The 18,236-nt window shown below is 38.5% G+C and overlaps 1 protein-coding gene across 1 annotated transcript in view; it reads left to right on the top strand.

The window, feature by feature from the left end:
• neb (nebulin) overlaps positions 1-18,236 on the top strand; it is a 255,644-nt gene that overhangs the window by 175,412 nt on the left and 61,996 nt on the right. The window contains exons 98-112 of the mRNA XM_048598817.1: positions 1,732-1,839; positions 1,937-2,041; positions 2,141-2,245; positions 2,345-2,443; positions 3,212-3,316; positions 4,760-4,864; positions 5,442-5,546; positions 5,930-6,034; positions 6,132-6,236; positions 7,626-7,730; positions 8,872-8,976; positions 12,160-12,264; positions 13,930-14,034; positions 15,648-15,752; positions 18,063-18,170. Coding sequence (XP_048454774.1) covers positions 1,732-1,839; positions 1,937-2,041; positions 2,141-2,245; positions 2,345-2,443; positions 3,212-3,316; positions 4,760-4,864; positions 5,442-5,546; positions 5,930-6,034; positions 6,132-6,236; positions 7,626-7,730; positions 8,872-8,976; positions 12,160-12,264; positions 13,930-14,034; positions 15,648-15,752; positions 18,063-18,170 — 1,575 coding nt within the window. The remainder of the gene's footprint in view (positions 1-1,731; positions 1,840-1,936; positions 2,042-2,140; positions 2,246-2,344; positions 2,444-3,211; positions 3,317-4,759; positions 4,865-5,441; positions 5,547-5,929; positions 6,035-6,131; positions 6,237-7,625; positions 7,731-8,871; positions 8,977-12,159; positions 12,265-13,929; positions 14,035-15,647; positions 15,753-18,062; positions 18,171-18,236) is intronic.

The raw sequence follows: 18,236 nt of genomic DNA, 5'->3' as shown, positions 1-18,236 counted from the left end.
TATTTTAATGACACCTTGTACCATGAATTGTTTATAATAAGCCAGATAATATTATGGTCCGAGAACTGTTCCTCAGTGATGTACCACCCCACCAGAGATGCAAAGTCAGGTTTCTGAGATGGCCAAACAGAAGATTGTGTGAGACTATATAAGTTATAACACAGGTAGAAAAGTATTAAAGAACTGAAGTTAAATTGCTTCAAAAAAAGAGAAAGTAAAATTTTATCTCGCGGGCAGGATCCAGTTTCAGATTTTGGACAATGTTACAGTAAAATATATCAACTAAAGTGTCCATCAGTTCAAAAAGTAACATTTACTTTAATTGCCCAAGTGAAGTGAGATGTATCTGTCCCAGTTCGGGAGAAAATTGTCTTCGCTTAGTCTCAGAAGTCAAATGTTTATTTAAGATGAGACACTTTAATTTGGTTTTAATCACTGTTATTTCCTACTTAAGAACAGCATTTTCTGATTCTACAAAAATTTATATAACTGTAAAATTTTACAATAGCTAAGACTATTATTGATTCCAGAAAAACTAAGCTTGCAAGGGCGGTGATGGTTAACTTCCATTAGTTTTAAGATTATAATGTGTTTCTCGGTCATATAAATTCCAATTGAGTGTGGTTTAGGACCACTGGCATAAACTCGTTCTACCAAATTGACCTACGTTGTGCTTTTTTTTTCTGACAATGTGCAAAACATACACAAGTGTGCAATTTTCGGGTGCAGATTTCTTACCAAGAAATCTATAAAAGACAATGTCTTCGCAAAACCATTTTAAATTATTTTATCCATTTTTAGCCTAAACACTTAATTAAGGCTGTTTTGTTTAAATGGATTATTGACAGCAAAGCTTAGTGAGCGGAACTTGAGGCAGATTATACACCAGACTGTATTAACTTCCTCAAAGTTCTGTAAGTGCAGTTTTCCAACTGCTGTGCCACTTGTGCTTAGTTGTCAACATCCCCATGAGTTTAGCTCTATAATTTTTCCCAAAGCATGCTGCTCCCTTTCTGACAATATTCCATCAGCAATCATTAAAGATCAGCTTTCAATATTTTAGCCTTTTTTTATTGTAGCTATTTTTCTTCCCTGCTTTTTGCTATCAGTTCTGTAGGAGCACTTATATCAGAATGTTGTGGATTCAAGTCCCATTCTGGGGACATTAGTTCAAATTCTAGATGGAAATCCATTGCTGTATGTGATAGAGGTGTGATAGAGGCGCCACCTGTTGGATGAAATATTATACCGAGGCCTCACCTGCTCTATTGGATGGACATGAAAGTCGCATGGTATAATTTCAGGGAAGGATAGAAAAGGTTACCTCTGGTGTCATGGCTAATGCATATCCCTCAAACAATATAATTGAAGTATATTATCTGGTATGGCATCATTCTTGCCCTTAATTACTTCACAGCTAATACTTTGAAATGTTGTCACTGTTGTAATGTAGAGAAGTATTGTTTGTACTGTTCCTCTAGGGTTTATGCTAATCACCCACCTTTTCTAAGGATGATAGTCACACAAATCCATGTGGTGAATGCAGATAGTGGTGTTAAAACAATGTTCACAGTAACTCAAAGATCACAGCACTAAATACACACACATGGAATCATAGGATTTACATGGCACAAATATTTCTGCCTGTTTGTTTCTTCTGTTCAACAACTATAAGATATTGTTCTTCTGATGGGCATGATTGTCAAAAATGTTTCTCATTTTCTTTTCTAGCTGAAGTATAAAGAAGCTTATGAACATATGAAAGCAAGAGGTTACAAATTGATCCCAGAAACCATCAGCATCACTGCAGCCAAGAAAGCAGATCTTATTTTAAACCAGGTAGCGTAGGCGTACTGTTAGTATGAACACATTGATCAGCAAAGATCTCTGTGCAAAAGGTGAATATTTGATGCATTTTATACTTTTCCTGATGCAGCGACTGTATCGATTGCATTATGACACTCACAAAGATAAGATTCACCCAACGCATGACACTCCAGAACTTCGTCAAGTCAAAGCTACACAGGAGGCAATCAGTGATGTAAGCTTAGGAATTGAATGAACTTGTCTGAATAATTTAACCAAGCATACTTTATTGGCTGAACAGAATTAAATGATTTGATTTGTTGTCTTCCTTTAGCTGGCATATAAGTCGGACTACTTCCGGTTCAAGGGTCGAAAGATTTCCCTTCCCATCACTCCTGAGCTACTCCATCACCGATATGTTGGCATTATCACTAGCAATGTAATTATTAAATCTGTCCTTGCTTATTCATACATTTTGTTTAAATTGTCCCTTATTGTTTTCTGAATGGTGCTAAGTTTGTGACTATGCCTTATATAGAATAAGTACAAGGAAGATCTCCAGTGGCTGAGGGGCATTGGTTGCTTCCTGTATGGAACTCCTGAAATGATACGAGTGCGTGACTTCCACAAATTCTGGGTATGTTTCCTTTTTCTTTGTAATATAGATATACCATTGTTCTTCTTCAAGTAAATTGTCTTGTGATGTTAGAAAATACTTGTAATTCAAAGACTTTTGCATAGAAATATTAATGTACTAGCAAAGACGAGCCATTGCTATTTGATTCAATAGCAACGAATAGGATTGTGGAATAAAGAGAGACCCAAGATTTGAGCCATGCAGTTGTTGTGATCTAAAATTATGCCATAAAAGTGAATTCTAATTTAGCAAAAAAATTGTTGGTCTAAGATCATGGATGATGACCAGGAACAGGGAATTCCAGAGATCTGTTCCATTCAGTCAATCCAGATGGCTGCTTGTGATGCAGAGTGATGCCAACAGCATGGGTTCAGTTCCTGCACCAGGTGAGATCACCATGAAGGTCCCACCTTCTCAATCTCACCCCTTGCCTGAGCCATAGTCGACCTCAAGTTAAACAAGCACCAGAGAGAAATAATGAGAGAGCTGCCCTATGGTTTCCTCCGCCTTACCTCTAAGTAAATGACAGGAAAACACCGTGAACAGTGAAATTCTGGAATAAAACCATAGATGCTGGAAATGCTCAGTTGATCTAGCATCATCTGTAGAGTGAGAAAAGTGGAGTTAATCCTTCAGTTTGACAGCTTAGCTTACGGAGGGTAAACAGGTAACTCCTGAGATAGTAAGTGGTAATTCTGAAAATATTTATCCTCCCAATCCAGTTAAAAAAAAAAATTTTTAAACTTCATCTTTGTGTGTTTCTTTCAGACTGGCTATGACAAAGCTGCCAAAAAAATACGTGACAAGCATACTTCAGTTCTTGATACTCCTGAATATAGACGTGTGACAGAACTGAAAACTCACTTGAGCAATGTAAGTATACAATCGTAAAGACACCACTTCATGGTATGCAAATAAGAATGGAATCATAACCTCACCTTCAATCTCAAATGGGTATTTGACTTTTATTATGTTTGAGTAAGGGGTGGCATGGTGGCTCAGTGGTTAGCACTGTTGCCTCCCAGTGCCAGGGACCTGGGTTTGATTCCATTTTCAGGGGACTGTCTTTGTGGAGCTTGCACATTTTCCCCATATCTGCGTGGGTTTCCTTCGGCTGCTCTGGTTTCCTTCCACAGTCCAGGGATGTGTAGGTTACGTGATTTAACCACGAGAAATGTAGGGTTACAAGGATAAGGTGGGGGTTTTGGTATGGGTCGGATGATCTTCAAAGGCTGAATGGCCTGCTTCCACACTGTAGGGATTCTATGATTCTATGAAGATGCTATGTGACATGAGGAAAATGATTTAGAGTTCTATGCAGTTATCTGAAATTGAGTGATGTAAAAGAAATATCTCTTCAGTTTGTGACAAAACTCCAATGGGGACTCTTGACAAAAAAGGAAACTGCAGGGGGAGAGAGCTCGAGAATGTATCTCATTACATCTCGGAATTCAAGAAAGGTGATCTACCTTATAATGGGCACATTCTCTTTTTCTGGCAAGATCACAATAAAAGGATCTGAATTATTCACCGGTTAATGTGTAATCGTTGCACTCAGCATTGAACTTAATGCAGGGACCATCAAGATGCCTGCTAGTACATCACAAGTCATCACCTTGCTGAAGATTTTGTGATTTGTTTGATATTATGTATGAAACCTTGTGATCACACACTGTAAGATTTCTCAGAACTTAGAATTTGTTTTTGAATCTCTACACTTCCAATCTAAGGCACCAATATTCTCCATGCCAAAATATAATATCACCTTTTTGGCCAGTCATGTTGCTTTGAGGGACCTTTGTTATCTTATGTGCCCTGAGCATGAGTTTTAGTCCTTAATTGTGAACTTTACATTGATCAGCTCGTTCTTTGTGAAGGAGGAAGATTAGAGCACTAATCTCTGGGTTCATTTCACTATAATATGACTTGTTTGCTGATACAAGACTGGAACTCAATCAAATTTCTATGACACAACTGACAATCCAATTTGAGCCAAGGAAGTCCACAGTACTGCGGGCCAGGCTTAATAATGCCTTAACTCTATATCTCTACATACTATCTTCCAACAAAAATCTATAAGTATCAGTCTTGAAAGGTTCACTTGTCACAGCAATGACATAGATATACATTCCTAACTGAGCAAAATGTGGACCCTGACAGGATTAAGCTCCTTTTGGAGACTCTTGAAACATGATGACAAATTTGCTACATATGCTACACCCTAACTTATCATATATCTGAACAAGGACATAACATAACGTGCGCCACATTTTAACAAGATAATTGATGCTTTCATTTGCTTCTTGTCAATTTTAGTTGGTATACCGTGCTCAAGGAAATGAAGCAAAAACAAAATACACAACAAGGCTTGATACTGTGGATCTAAACCGAGCCAAACACGGCCAGAAAATACAGAGTCAGGTGAGGTTGGACAAGCTGTTAAATGAAAATTATAGTTCTTATATTTAAAAGGTTTTAACATTCATTAATATCGCAAAGCTTCTAAGTGGAAACTGAAAGAAGGTTTTACATGACACCAAAGCAAGATATGTATTGAATATAATTTCTGACTACGGTCAGAAAGATTAAAAAAAATTTAGCTACCAATTCAAAAGAGCTGATGTAACAGTGAGTAAGATGATAGAAAATTCAAAAACTGTTGTGTTCTTCAGTGTGGAAAGATATATTACAGGTAGTTCTCCTATAACACGATAGTTACATTCTTGTGTGACCTCGTGCTATGGAAAATTGTGCTGTAGAAAATTGCAATACAGGGAAATAGCTATAGAAAATTGCTATACCTGTAAAGCAGAAAGTTAGTGTTATCCAAACAGCATCCACTATTCATCAATCGTGTTACAGCCAATTTGTGTTAATGAAACACATGTAATAGTAGAAATACCTGTATAAAATTGCTCTGCTAGTTTGAAAGTATTGTGAGACCTACCAAGTACTGTCTATTCCCACAATCTTATTAAAGTTTTTTTTTCTTCTGCAGTACCTGTATGTTGAATTAGCTACAAAAGATAGACCACATTACATTCCTCATGAACATACTACATCCCTGGATCACGCCAAGCATGTCAAAGATTTTGCCAGTGAGGTAAGAATTCATTATATATATATATAAATATGTTGTTTCAATTTATTTTTAAATGTACTCCACTTTAAGAAAATAAGTTGCTTACATTCGCAAGTCAAGAAAATGTACAGAATTGATTAAAAAAACACAATGAGTATGAAATTATTCTGCTGTCATTTAAACTGGACAGTTAACAAATTGAAAAAAAATATATATTAGGCTACACCTTCATACATATAGTGGCTCACAGCTTTTCAATGATTCACATGCAATGCATATCACTTCTCAATATGCAATGGGTTCCAGGGTGCAATGTACTAAATGTGTGAAAGGTTAAGATAGAAAGACCTGTGATTATTCAATTCATTTCATGATTCTAATGTCTTTTTTCTTTCCAATGTTAGAAAAAGTACAAGGAACAATATGAGAAATTCAAGAGTCAATACACTACAATTCCAGACACTCCAACATTGTTGATATCTAAGAAAGCGTACATAATCGCCAGTGATGTATGTATTGAATAATCCCTTTTTCCCATATATAAAGAGATTTCATATCCACCTGTGATTTTTAACATATTCAAAACACTCTTTTTGTTTTTAATAGTTACGCTATAAGGAAGCCTTTGAACATGCTAAAGGTCATTACCGTACGGTGAAAGATGCTCTGAACATTGTCTACCATCGCAAAGTCACAGATGATATCAGTGAGGTACACTGTGTTTATATTTAGGAAGCTGAAATCTTTGAAGTACTTAAAAACCATTCATATTGTATGAGCATGTTACAGAGAATAATGACACTGACATTGTAGGGCATGGTGACCTTTCTGGTTTTACCTCTTCTCTGCAGAGATATGGATATCTTCAGCTTGTCATCACTCTCTGACAATAAGACAAAGACCAGGGCCAAGTTTTTAGCTGTAGCCCAGAACCTCCCCCCTCTATCTCCTGAGAGCATGCTGTGGGGGATGATGGGGTTGTTTTGCCCATTGCCTTCCCACTTCTGCTGGGATGTTACCATCAGTGTGGGAGATATTGGGTAACTCTCTGGCCCCAAGGCTAGTGAAGGCCTTTAAACTGCTAATTAATCAAGACCATTCACATTTACCCAAAGTCTCCTCACTATCCCCAGGACCTGTTGCAATCTCAGCACAACAGGGAGCCATCATCTTAGCGGATTTGCCCCCTTTTACATGGTGCATTACCAACCAGGTAATGTTCTGGACCTGAGTTTGAATCCTGCCACCACACATGTTAGAACTTGATTTCAATAAATAAATATAAAAATCTGGACTTAAAAGTCTAATGATGACCATGAATCCATTGATGATTTTCAGAAAAACCCGTCTAGTTCACGAATGTCCTTTTAGGGAAGGAAATCTGCCATCCTCACCTGGTCTGGCCTACATGTGACTCTGGACCTGCAACAAAGTGGTTGACTCTCAACTGTCCTCTGCGAAATTAATGATGGGCAAGGAATACTGGTGTAGCCAGTGACCTACATAAAAAAAGTCCCCCAAAAGATTTACCCTCTTTTCTTCCCACCTTCAATCGAACATAGGTAACAGAACAGCCTTTTCCCTCATGCCCATTGTCTACTGTCCAGAATATAACAGTGAAGGTGTATAGACCTTAGTATGGGCAGGTCAGTGGGCACCTGGCCTGCCTCCTGTGTTATGGGATTGGTACGGGTTGGACATAAAGGAAGTTGGATAGCCAGCTGATATATTTTACATGAACTCCTGCCAAAAACACACCAAACAGATGGCCAGAAAATCAAATCCCAGATCTTTCTGAGGAGAAATCATTAAAACAGGGTTATCATTGTAAACAGTGTCTGTTAGAGTGAAGGATCAAATTATTGTACCCATACCCCGTTCCTTCATTTTTGTTCTGCATACACTGATGGGGTGAAAATTCTCAAAATATTGCACAACATTCTCAAATGACACAGCTTCAGGGACAACTAAGCATTCATGGGTAAGGTAAACCAGGTCCAGTTAGGAACATTTGTAAACCTTCCACATCCCAGGGCAGCCTCCTTCTTATCAGTTTCCACATTTCTGGTTAGTGACCTTTTCTTAACATTCTGGTCCTAGGTCAAATACAAGGAGAAATACATCCAACAGTTGGGACTGTGGAGATCAATCCCTGATCCACCTGAGAACATACACCACCGTATGGTGACTGATGCCATCAGCACTGTGAGTCTTTAACTTTGTCCTCTTTTAGTTTGTACTTTTGTACAGAAATGCAGTACAAATACAGTTCCATTAAAATCTTAAATCTGTTGCTGTTGCTTACTGTTAAATATATAAACATGTAATGCTTTAAATGATAATCTAAATTTAAAACTGAGCAAGAAAGTGTATCCAACTTTTAGATATGCCTACACACAGGATGTCTCATTTAATTGGATACTATTTTTGACTTGCTGTCTAATAGACCCAGGGACTGTAAGTGACATTTTACAGATTCTTAATGCTGGAAGAAGATGAATTTGTCCTATAGGTTGTCATAATTAGACATGCTATTTTTGAATTTTTACCGTATAATCCATGCCATATCTCTTCTGTCCCTCCTTTCATGCTGATATCTTGCTGGTCTGTTAGATGTATAGGTACCTCATCTCTTTTTGGCACTGCAACCAAAAGACAATGGGATAGGCGATAGCCTGGTGGTATTATCGCTAGACTATTAATCCAAAAACCCAGATAATGTTCTGCCACCCTTGGTTCAAATTCTGCCAAGTAAATAGTGGAATTTGAATTCAATGAAAAAATCTAGGAAATCAGAATCTAATGATGACCATGAAACCATTGCCAATTGTCAGGTAAAACCCATTTAATTCACTAATATCCTTTGGGAAGGAAATCTGCAAAGCTGACCAGGCCTGGCCTACATGTGAATCCAGACCCACAGTAAAGCGGTTGACTTTTAACTGCCCTCTCGGCAATAGGGCTGGGTGATAAATGCTGGCCTAGTTGGTGATGCCCACATCCTCTGAATGAATTTAAAAAAAGACACATAGCCGTGTGTGAGCATGGACTTGCTTTTTGTCTGCCTGGGTCTCACGCCTGCATATACCCACCCATGTCCAGGAAATGAACGTTATTCCATCAAAGTCCACAGCCTCTCAAGAAGGGAGCAGTCGGATGACCCCTTAATTTTTTTTTTCTCTGGTCCTTTGCAATTCACTATTCTTTGTGTTCAGTATTTAAAGTACTGAAATTAACTATTTAAAAGTTCTTTTTGTAATTTTCAGAAAATGTGATTATTTCATCAAAGTGTAATTACATGCCCAAAATCAGACACCTGAAATAAAAATGATTATTTTCCAACTAGGTTAAGTACAAAGAAGACTTGGGATTGCTGAGAGGAATTGGTTGCTATGCATGGGACACTCCTGATTTAATGTTGGCAGGAAAGAACAAGGAGCTCTACAGCCAGGTAAGGATGAGCACCTTTGCTGTAAAACCTGACACGCTCATGTAAGTGAGTTAGTTACTTAACAGAACGAGACATCTCTTCATCTTTATTTAGGGCCACACATTTCAGCGTTTCCTGCTGTAGAAAAACTTGAAGTATATTTGTCAGTCTTCAGACTTATGCCTCCACACACTTATTGACCATTAGGGCTCCTTTATTTTTGGTAAGAATATTTTATTTCAACTTCACTTTCATTTTCTCTTCTCTACTGAAAGTGCCAATTCATGTTAATTTATCTAATTCCACAGATAGCTGTCTCACTCCAATTCCAATGTCATATGTTCTTGTGTAGAAAGCAACCTATTCAACTGTGGGATTATGACAGTTGAGTCTGATTCTGTCTTTACCCCATATTTTCTCATCTCACACACACATAGCTAGTTTAAGGGAATACAATTTAAACATAAGATGTAGATACGAATAGAAGGCTGAAAAGGTTAGATGGGGTGTGGTGCAAGGAAGGTCCTGTGGAACTTTGGTGACTTGGGTAATGGCCTATTTCTGTACTCTATTTGCTATTTAATTTCATCATGATTTTCTAACTTGGATCAAAGGCTTAAGGCTTGAAGGCAGAATCTCAAAGTAAGGAGTCACCCTTTTAAGTCAGATATAAGGAAGATTTTTTTTTCTCTGAAGGTAATGAATCTGAAGATTTTTTTTATCTCCGGGGGGTGTCAATGTTGGGATGTTAAGTAGATTCAAGCCCAAATTAGACATATATCTAATCATTAAATGAATCAAGGGTTATGGGGAAATGTCAGGAAAGTGGAGTTGAGGATTATCAGATCAACCATGATCTTGTTGAATGGCAGAGCAGATCTGAATGGCCAACTTCTGTTCCTGCAGCTTGTAAGCATTATGGTCTAAACAAATACTGCTTGTGAGCTCTGCAGACACTACAATCTCAGTGCACTGAGGTTTTAATACTGGCAAGCCTTTTCTGATTACCTCATAGCTTCCCCACCTCACAGCCAGTGAGCTTCCTACTTTCTCAGCTCTGTTGTTCTTCTTCTGAGCCCTGGCTATAACATTTATCTGCCTACCAGTTTCCAGAATATCTTCCCAAATTTCTAATAGCATGGAAACATCCAACTGCTCTCATCTTCTCACTGAGTGCCCTACACAGAATCTGTATAGTTCAGCTGCCTTTCCAGAAGTACTAACTGCAGCACTGTTAAGACAGAGTCTACATCACTCTATCCCCTGTCACATACTCACTTTCCTGACTGCTATATCCTTCTTCAACTAACTGTGAACCAGAACTTTTCTTCAATGACCAAAACTATTTGAGTGATCAATTGAAAACCTTGCAATAAGCCCCACTCCTATTTCTGGCTAGAAATGTCACATTTTGTAGGTTGCTATTTTCTGGGATCACGGATTACTTACGTAAAGAAGAATTTATCACACCACAGATGGTGCGTTATTCTCAAAAGATCTTTATTTTTCAATGGAATGTATCCTTTTTGAGAGTTATCAGATCACTCCTTAAGTGTCTGCCACTTCTTCTGTACCATTTAATCCATTAACCTGATTCACGCTAGCCACCTTAGTCTTCAGACCCCTGTAATTGCCTTTAATTATGTTAAAGACACTAGGTTAAGACTCACATTTCTAACCCTCAACCTGAACATGAAATTCTATCATGTTAACTAAAGGGAACCCTTGCCATGGGATCAACAATTCATTGTACATTACTAGTTTTAAAATTGTCTACTCTTTATTTGGTTTCAGAATGTAATATTCTATGATACTGTCCTAAATACTCACTATGAACTCATCAACCAGGCTACTTCTGCTTACATTTTTGATTCATCTAATCGATATGAAGGCTAAATCTCCCATAGTTATTGCAGTACATTTATTACAAGCCCCAATTATTTCTTGATCTATTCTCCATTCTACAGGGTTGTCTTATTTCAAACATTGCAGAAATTGACAACTGAGGGATCAGGAAAATGTGGAGTAACACTCTGAACATGCGCACATGTGTTAACTTACAACCACCATTTCACAAGTCAGGTCCTATGGTCTGGAGGAACACAGCAGGCCAGGCAGCATCAAAGGAGCAGGAAAGTTGATGTTTTGGGTCGGGATCATTCTTCAGAAATGAGGATGGGGGAGGGAGCTCAGAAATAAATAGAAAGAGGAGGGGTTGGCCTGGGGAAGGTAGATGGAATGTTGGTAGGTGAGTGCAGCTAGGCAGTGGTGGGGATTGGTTAGTGAGGTGGGAGGGGCAGTTAGGTGGGAGAGAAGATGGACAAGTTGTGTCAGGTCAAGGAGGCGGGGATGAGAGGGAGGGTTAGTCATGGGATGAGGCCGGATGAGACAAATGACAACACCTTCCGGTCGCGAACCGTTTTAACTCCCCTCCCACTCCCTGGGTGACCTGTCCATCCTGGGCCTCCTCCAGTGTCACAATGACGCCACCCGCAAACTGGAGGAGCAGCACCTCATAGTCTGCCTCGGGAGCCTGCAGCCCGATGGCCTAAACGTGCATTTTACCAGTTTCAAAATCTCCTTACCACGCCCGCCTCCCCCCCAACCCCGGCCTCATCTCATGTTCAACCCTCCATCTCATTCCCTCCTCCTTGACCTGACACAACCTGTCCATCTTCTCTCCCACCTATCTGCCACTCCCACCTCACTGACCAATCCCCACCACTCCCTTTCTGCACTCACCTATCACCATCACATCTGCCTTCCCCAGCCCCATCTCTCCTCTCTCTATGTATTTCTGAGCTCCCTTCCCCCTCCCCCATTTCTGAAGAAGGGTCTCGATCTGAAACGTCGACTTTCCTGCTCCTCTGATGCTGCTTGGCCTGCTGTGTTCCTCCAGCTCCACACTGTGTTATCTCTGACTCCAGCATCTGCAGTTCTTACTATCTCTGAGGTCCTAAGGTCTGTTTGGTTTGCAATGTGATATGATTAAACATGGTTAATAGTGGTCTAAGCTGCAGGTAGTGACACCATAAATTTAACAAACCCTTAAAAGGAGTACACTGTTCTATGATTCCAAACAATCAACTACTTACTGATTTATGAAACATATGCTAAAAAATAAAGTTGACATTTTGTTCTGTTTTCTGCTCTTAGAGAGGTTTCACTGTCTAGCTTACTTATCTGTAATATTTTCTCTTACAGTACAAGTACCGAGAATCAGTCGCCAAGCTAAGAAACAACTTCAAGTACACTGCAGATACTCCGCACATCCGGCACGCTAAGGCAGCAACGGCAATTTTAGATGAGGTTTGTGCAAATGGGACAGAGTTAATAAGGCCATATTTGTCTCTGTTACAAATATCCAACATGTGATGCTTGGGCCAGTTGGAGCCTTCAAGCCCTCGAAAGCCCAGACAATTCAGTCCTGTTCACATTGCATCCCTTACTTGTTAATGACTCCTATTTTGTATTCAGTGACTCTGAAGGGTTTGGAAGTGCTGGTTTTAGCACTGTCACCTGTATGGTGGACGAATCCTTTGTCATAGCGCCAAGATGTGTTTGTATCGGTAACTGGTTATGGGACCATGGGTTTCAACTTCATACACCACTCTCAAGGCTCTCTGGTACACACCTTCCAACATAAAACTTGGACATTCTTGATCTATATTTTTGTCCCAAAATACAAACACTAAATCTGTTAACAACATTATCTCTTTTTGAATTTGCTTTCAAGGATAAACAGAATAGAAAATGTTAATATTAGACTGAGTAAATTCTGTTACTGAATACCAACATTCATTTAATGTACTATTAATTTTTCTTTTTGGGTCTGGTGCTTTGTGGCAGCTTGAGACTTTCTTCAATGGTATAGAGCTTGAGCTCTTCACTGAAGTGTATTGTGTTAAAAAAAAGGTTTTTTTAAGCTTTCATAGATAAAATGAATCAAAATCCAAAGGGTAGGAAATAGCTTTTAGCTTTTACAGAGTCATTAATGATATTTATTTCCTTACCACACCTTTTTTCTTTGCAATTTTCTTAACTGTTACGTAGAGGACCCAAGAAATTGTTGTAAGGTAAAAACAGAGGTAAAAATATATATGACTTTCCATTTACCACAAGTATAAATAAATCTACTTCCTTAGCACCGTTGTTTCACTTTTAATTAAATCTCTTCTTCCCGAATGTTGAAACAGTTCTGTTCAAAAAACTGAAATGAATGATGGAATTATAACGTCTTTAATAATTAAGGGCAAAGATAAAATGTATCATTAGGCTGTAGATCTCCATGTAAGTAATTAAAATACACATTTTACAAGTTATCTGACCAAACACTACCTAAATGTTTTTTGACGGAAGCAAAAAGAATTTTAATATTCATCATTTGCTTTATCTGGCATACCAGGCAGTTCATTAATCGTTATGATCCTCACTTCCAACCTGCTTAAGACTAAAAACGACACAATTAAAATTCAAAAACACTCAAGTCTCAGCCAGAGAAAAAAACATGTTGATTATTTTTATGATTAGGAGTTCTATCATTACAATTAATCAGTTAAAGTAATATTTACTTCTATTCTATTTTGAGATATGTCTTTACAGCAACTCCTATGACTGCAAGCAAAATACTAATATATGCTCACTTTTGGAGGATCTGTTGCCAAGAATTTCAAAACATGGATATAGCCCTTTTTAAACTGCACAAGTGTCATTCTCTTTCTTTAGTTGCAATTGACTGGTAATCGGAAATGGGATCATTTGTCTTCAGGTGGCCAGTGTCAGATTTTCAGACAAGACTTAGAAGATTGAATCCTATGAGAAAATCTGACCGCAATGACTTGTCCTAGAGCCAGATATTGAAATATTTCATCCCCATGCACCAGTTAAATCAGTTAATTCCCCTCACCTCACACTCCCCTTACCAAAACATTGAAAAGAATGCATTGTTTTAACTAAATCTCATATTCTGAGCAGAAGTCATACAAAGCTTTCTATGAGAAGCAGAAGAGCAAGTATACCTTGGTTTTGGATGATCCTAGAAACCTTCTAGCCAAAAGGTCGGGGCGACTAAGTAGCCAGGTAATTCTATGGAGCTTGCACTAGAATGCTGGCCATCTACAAGAGAACCAGCAGTCATCTGCTGGTATGCTTTATGTGGATGTCATCTACCCAAATAAATGCTTTACTGGGTAGTGCTGTTGCAGCCTGTGTGAACCTTTTCACTGATACAGTGACTTGAGTTCGAGGATGATGAACACTGGTGTCTTTTTCTGGCTTGGCTTATGTTCCATCATCCTTTGCATGCATGTGCATTTTTATCGACAGCAATCATATAAGTCTGAAGCCAAATTCAAATTAAGGCGAGGATGCAATGAACTTCTACGGCCTGATATGCTGACTGCCATATCCAACTCAATCTTAGGGAGCCAGGTAAAATTGCCCGGTGATGTGCACTATTTTACCTCCTTTAGATTTTTTGGGTTGTCTCAAAGTAATGCATTGAAGACTCAACAGTAATCATTTAAAAAGTTCTTTTGGAAATAGATTAATCAGTATTTTGGTGAATTTCAGTTGCAAATCAAATTGGGATTAATTTCTAAAATGTTCCATACTAACTCAAGCACAAGTAATCTTGCTGTGTGTATTTGTGACACCATCCTGTCAATTTCTTTAAACATTTTCTGCATGTTTTTTGGTTGATATTCTGTTGATTTCATTCACCTCTTTTTAATGCTGGGCCAAATTTTGATGAAATGGGGCATCTTGCCTGACCTTCTTTGATGCACAATTTTAGCTTTGGGTTTTAAAATACTTTGCTTGCAAAACAGTTGGAAATACAAGTTGGTACTGCAAGGGCAATGGGGCATCTCAACCCCTGTTAACAAGTTTATCTGTTCGACCAATGGGATTTGAGCTTTGTGAAAGGGACAGAAAAATGCCACAGGAGAGTGAACTAGAGTGTATTACTTCAATGTCCACTTATTTTCTGGATCAGAAATAAAAGTCAAATTGCATTGTGTGAGCAAGAGGGAGAGAGACAGGGAGAAAAGAAGCAGAAAGGAGAAAGACGATTAAAAAATACATTTTGAAGCAATTCACAACCTAAAGAATTGAGACTCAATTTTATTCACTTACAGGGAAAGAAAAGTTGATGTCAATCATTAACTGTTATGAAATGAGAAAGTACTTCACTGCTAGTTGCAAACCTAATCTTTCTGTGACAAGTTTAATGGGCAATTAATGTGCAATTAGAGCAACTTCATAAATGTCAAGGGCAGGTTAAGGACAAGATGCAATTTTCACAAAGCTAATGACAGAAAGATGTAAATTGTAGGAAACTGCGTGGTGGTTGACATTTTTCAGGATATTTCTTCCTCATCACATATTGTTGCTGATTTGCTGATAATAAGTGTTCAGCAAGATCTAGTGGTGGCTGGTTAGCTCAGATGGTTAGATCATGGTGCTAATAATGCCCAAGAATCCAGCCTGAGTCTTTTCAGGCAATTGCTTATCTTTAAAGGGAGCTTTAAAGAGAATCTCTGGGCCAAAGGTACCAGCTGCAAGTTCCACCTGTCCTGGAATTCTTCCATGGCACGTCCAAACAAGTTGATGTGAGATACTCTTTCAGCAAGATCTGGCCCACTGGGTTTGCATCGATTGCTCTACATTAATTTTATGCTCGCTGTATACAGTGGATTTACAAAAAGAACTACGAAAAGGCGAAAGACAAATACACGTCCATTTTTGAGACTCCTGACAATATCCGAACTAAGAAGGTGACGAAGCTCATCAGTGATGTAAGTTAAGTTTTTAATGCAATGAATCTATATTTAAACGTACAATTAACTCTGTTTAAATAGTAGTTACCTTGATTGAGCGCAGAAGCAGTTATACCTATTATGCACATATGGAGTTGTTCAGATTGCTGATCTTTAGGTAGAGAGGGATAAATGCAACTATTATAATCAGCTTCATGTGGATATATCCAGAACTTTGTGTTTCTTTACCACTGCCTGGACAAAAACAGCAGATTTACAACTAGCCCCCAGATAAAGTTCCTTAATTTATTATAGATCCAGATAGGATACTCCAAGCTGTCAAGTTTCCTGATGAGAAGGGATGAATTAGTTCCCCTTCTTTGTTCACCTCCCCTTCAGTTGGCCACAACAAGATTAATTAAAAAGGATCCTTCCCTTGTTGATGCTTTTCTTACAGATAAAATGAATTTATGATTTAAACAGAGCTAATTAACCTGGCTTCCTTGAGTTAACAAAAGAATGAGTTTATTAATAATGAGATGAAATTATAACTCATGCACATACAGATTAGAAATGAGAAGTGAGTCCAAGAAAAGAGAAAAGTTAAACAATATATGAATCAGCCTCTAGTTGATGCGTGAAGAGTAAATAGTGTAATGATGATTGTTGAGTAGTCAATTTCAAGTTTCTTGGCTTTGCAGATTAGCTGAAATTCCTTTGTCCTGTTCCCTTTTGAACTGGATTGCTGGTTGGCACCCAACACTCAAGGGTGTTCCTTTACTTTATATGCAGAGGTGACCAGTGGATGATTGTTTGACAGTGACGTTCACAGTACGTTAGCACTTGACCCCAAGATGTTACACCTTAGTACCTCCCCCTACTAGAACCCACAGCCTAATAGTACGCCCAAGCAACTCAGCCCACTACCACACATAAGCATCTCATTCCACTAATACACACAGACCAGGATTGAAACCTACTTTTAACCTTTGCCTCTGTGTGCTCTTAAAAGGTGAAGATGCAAATATGCCTCTCCCCTAGGCTTTTCTCCCATCAAGTTCACACTCTGAGATACTTGTAGGAGATTACAGTTCTATTTGTACTGTATTTATTCATTTGAAGCATGTGTGACACCTTCAGGTGGAGACATTCCTGGGTTTCTGTCCAAAGAGTCATAAGTTTATATCCACAACCATCTTGTGGCTGTATCTTCTCTTTCAAAATCATGTTTATGATTAAAAGTTCAAAGTGTCCATAGCTAATCTGGGCTTATGATAATGGTCATGGAAACAGTCATAGAATTGTGCAGCACGGAACCACCCTTGGGTCCAACTCGTCTGCGCCAATCAGATGTCCTAAGCTGATCCAGTCCCATTTCCAGCATTTGGCCCATATCTTTCTAAACCCTTCCTATTCATGTATCCATCCAGTTTCCTTTTAAATGTTGTAATGTTACCCTCTTTCACCATTATCTCCTCTGGCAGCTCGATTCACACATACACCATCCTCTCCATGAAAATGTTACCCCTCAGGTCTCTTTTAAATCTTTCCCCTTTCACCTTAAACCTATGTCCTCTAATTTTGGACTCTTTGACCCTAGGAAAAAGATGTTGTCTATTCACCTGATCCATGCCCCTCATGATTTTATAAATCCCTATAAGGTCACCCCTCAGCTTCTGATGCTCCACCTAAAATAGCCCCAGCCTATTCAGCCTCTCCCTATAGCTCAAATCCTCCAACCCTGGCAACATCCTTACAAATCTTTTCTGAACCTTTTCAAGTTTAACATCTTTCCTATAGCAGGGAGACCAGAACTGAATGCAGTGTTCCAAAAGTGGCCTAACCAGTGTCCTGCACAGCTGTAACATGACATCCCAACTCCTATACTCAATGCACTGACTAACGAAGGCAAGTGTGCCAAATGCCTTCTTCACCACTCTGTCTACCAGCGACTCCACCTTCAAGGAACTGTGCACCTGCACTCCTAGGTGTCTTTGTCATATTTGCCTTTAAAACAATGGCTAGCATGATAGACCAAGACCTTTTAGTACTGTTGACTGAATCCATATTTTGCCAAAATTACAAATGGTTCCACATTTTCAGTTCTTGATCTGTTGCATGATTCCTAACTTCAAATTTTTGAACTCAATTAATTACAGTACAAAATAATCTTTAGATATTCATCATGACAATTACCTACATTAATTTTGGCAATAGGAAAATCTTCATGATATTTAATTGCACATCTATCAAATGGAGCAAAGTAAAGATGGATTTCATGTAATTCAGAGAAAACAACTTGCACAATAATTGCATTTTTATGAGAAAACCTTTTTTGTGTGTTTGCAGATTAAATATAAACTGGAGCATAACAGGGATAGAGCTAAGGGCTATACTTCTATCCATGACACACCAATGCTGTTACACATGCGAAGTGTGAAGGACAAAATTAGTGATGTAAGTATTCACCACACCCAGTAATAGAAATAACTTTGCCTTTTGCTTTAAAGCAATTTCAACGTT

The sequence above is a fragment of the Rhincodon typus genome, chromosome 7, assembly GCF_021869965.1.
Source record: "Rhincodon typus isolate 14 chromosome 7, sRhiTyp1.1, whole genome shotgun sequence".
NCBI lineage: Eukaryota > Metazoa > Chordata > Chondrichthyes > Orectolobiformes > Rhincodontidae > Rhincodon > Rhincodon typus.
Note: the sequence above shows the minus strand (reverse complement) of the source record. Positions and strands in the feature narration are given on the sequence as shown.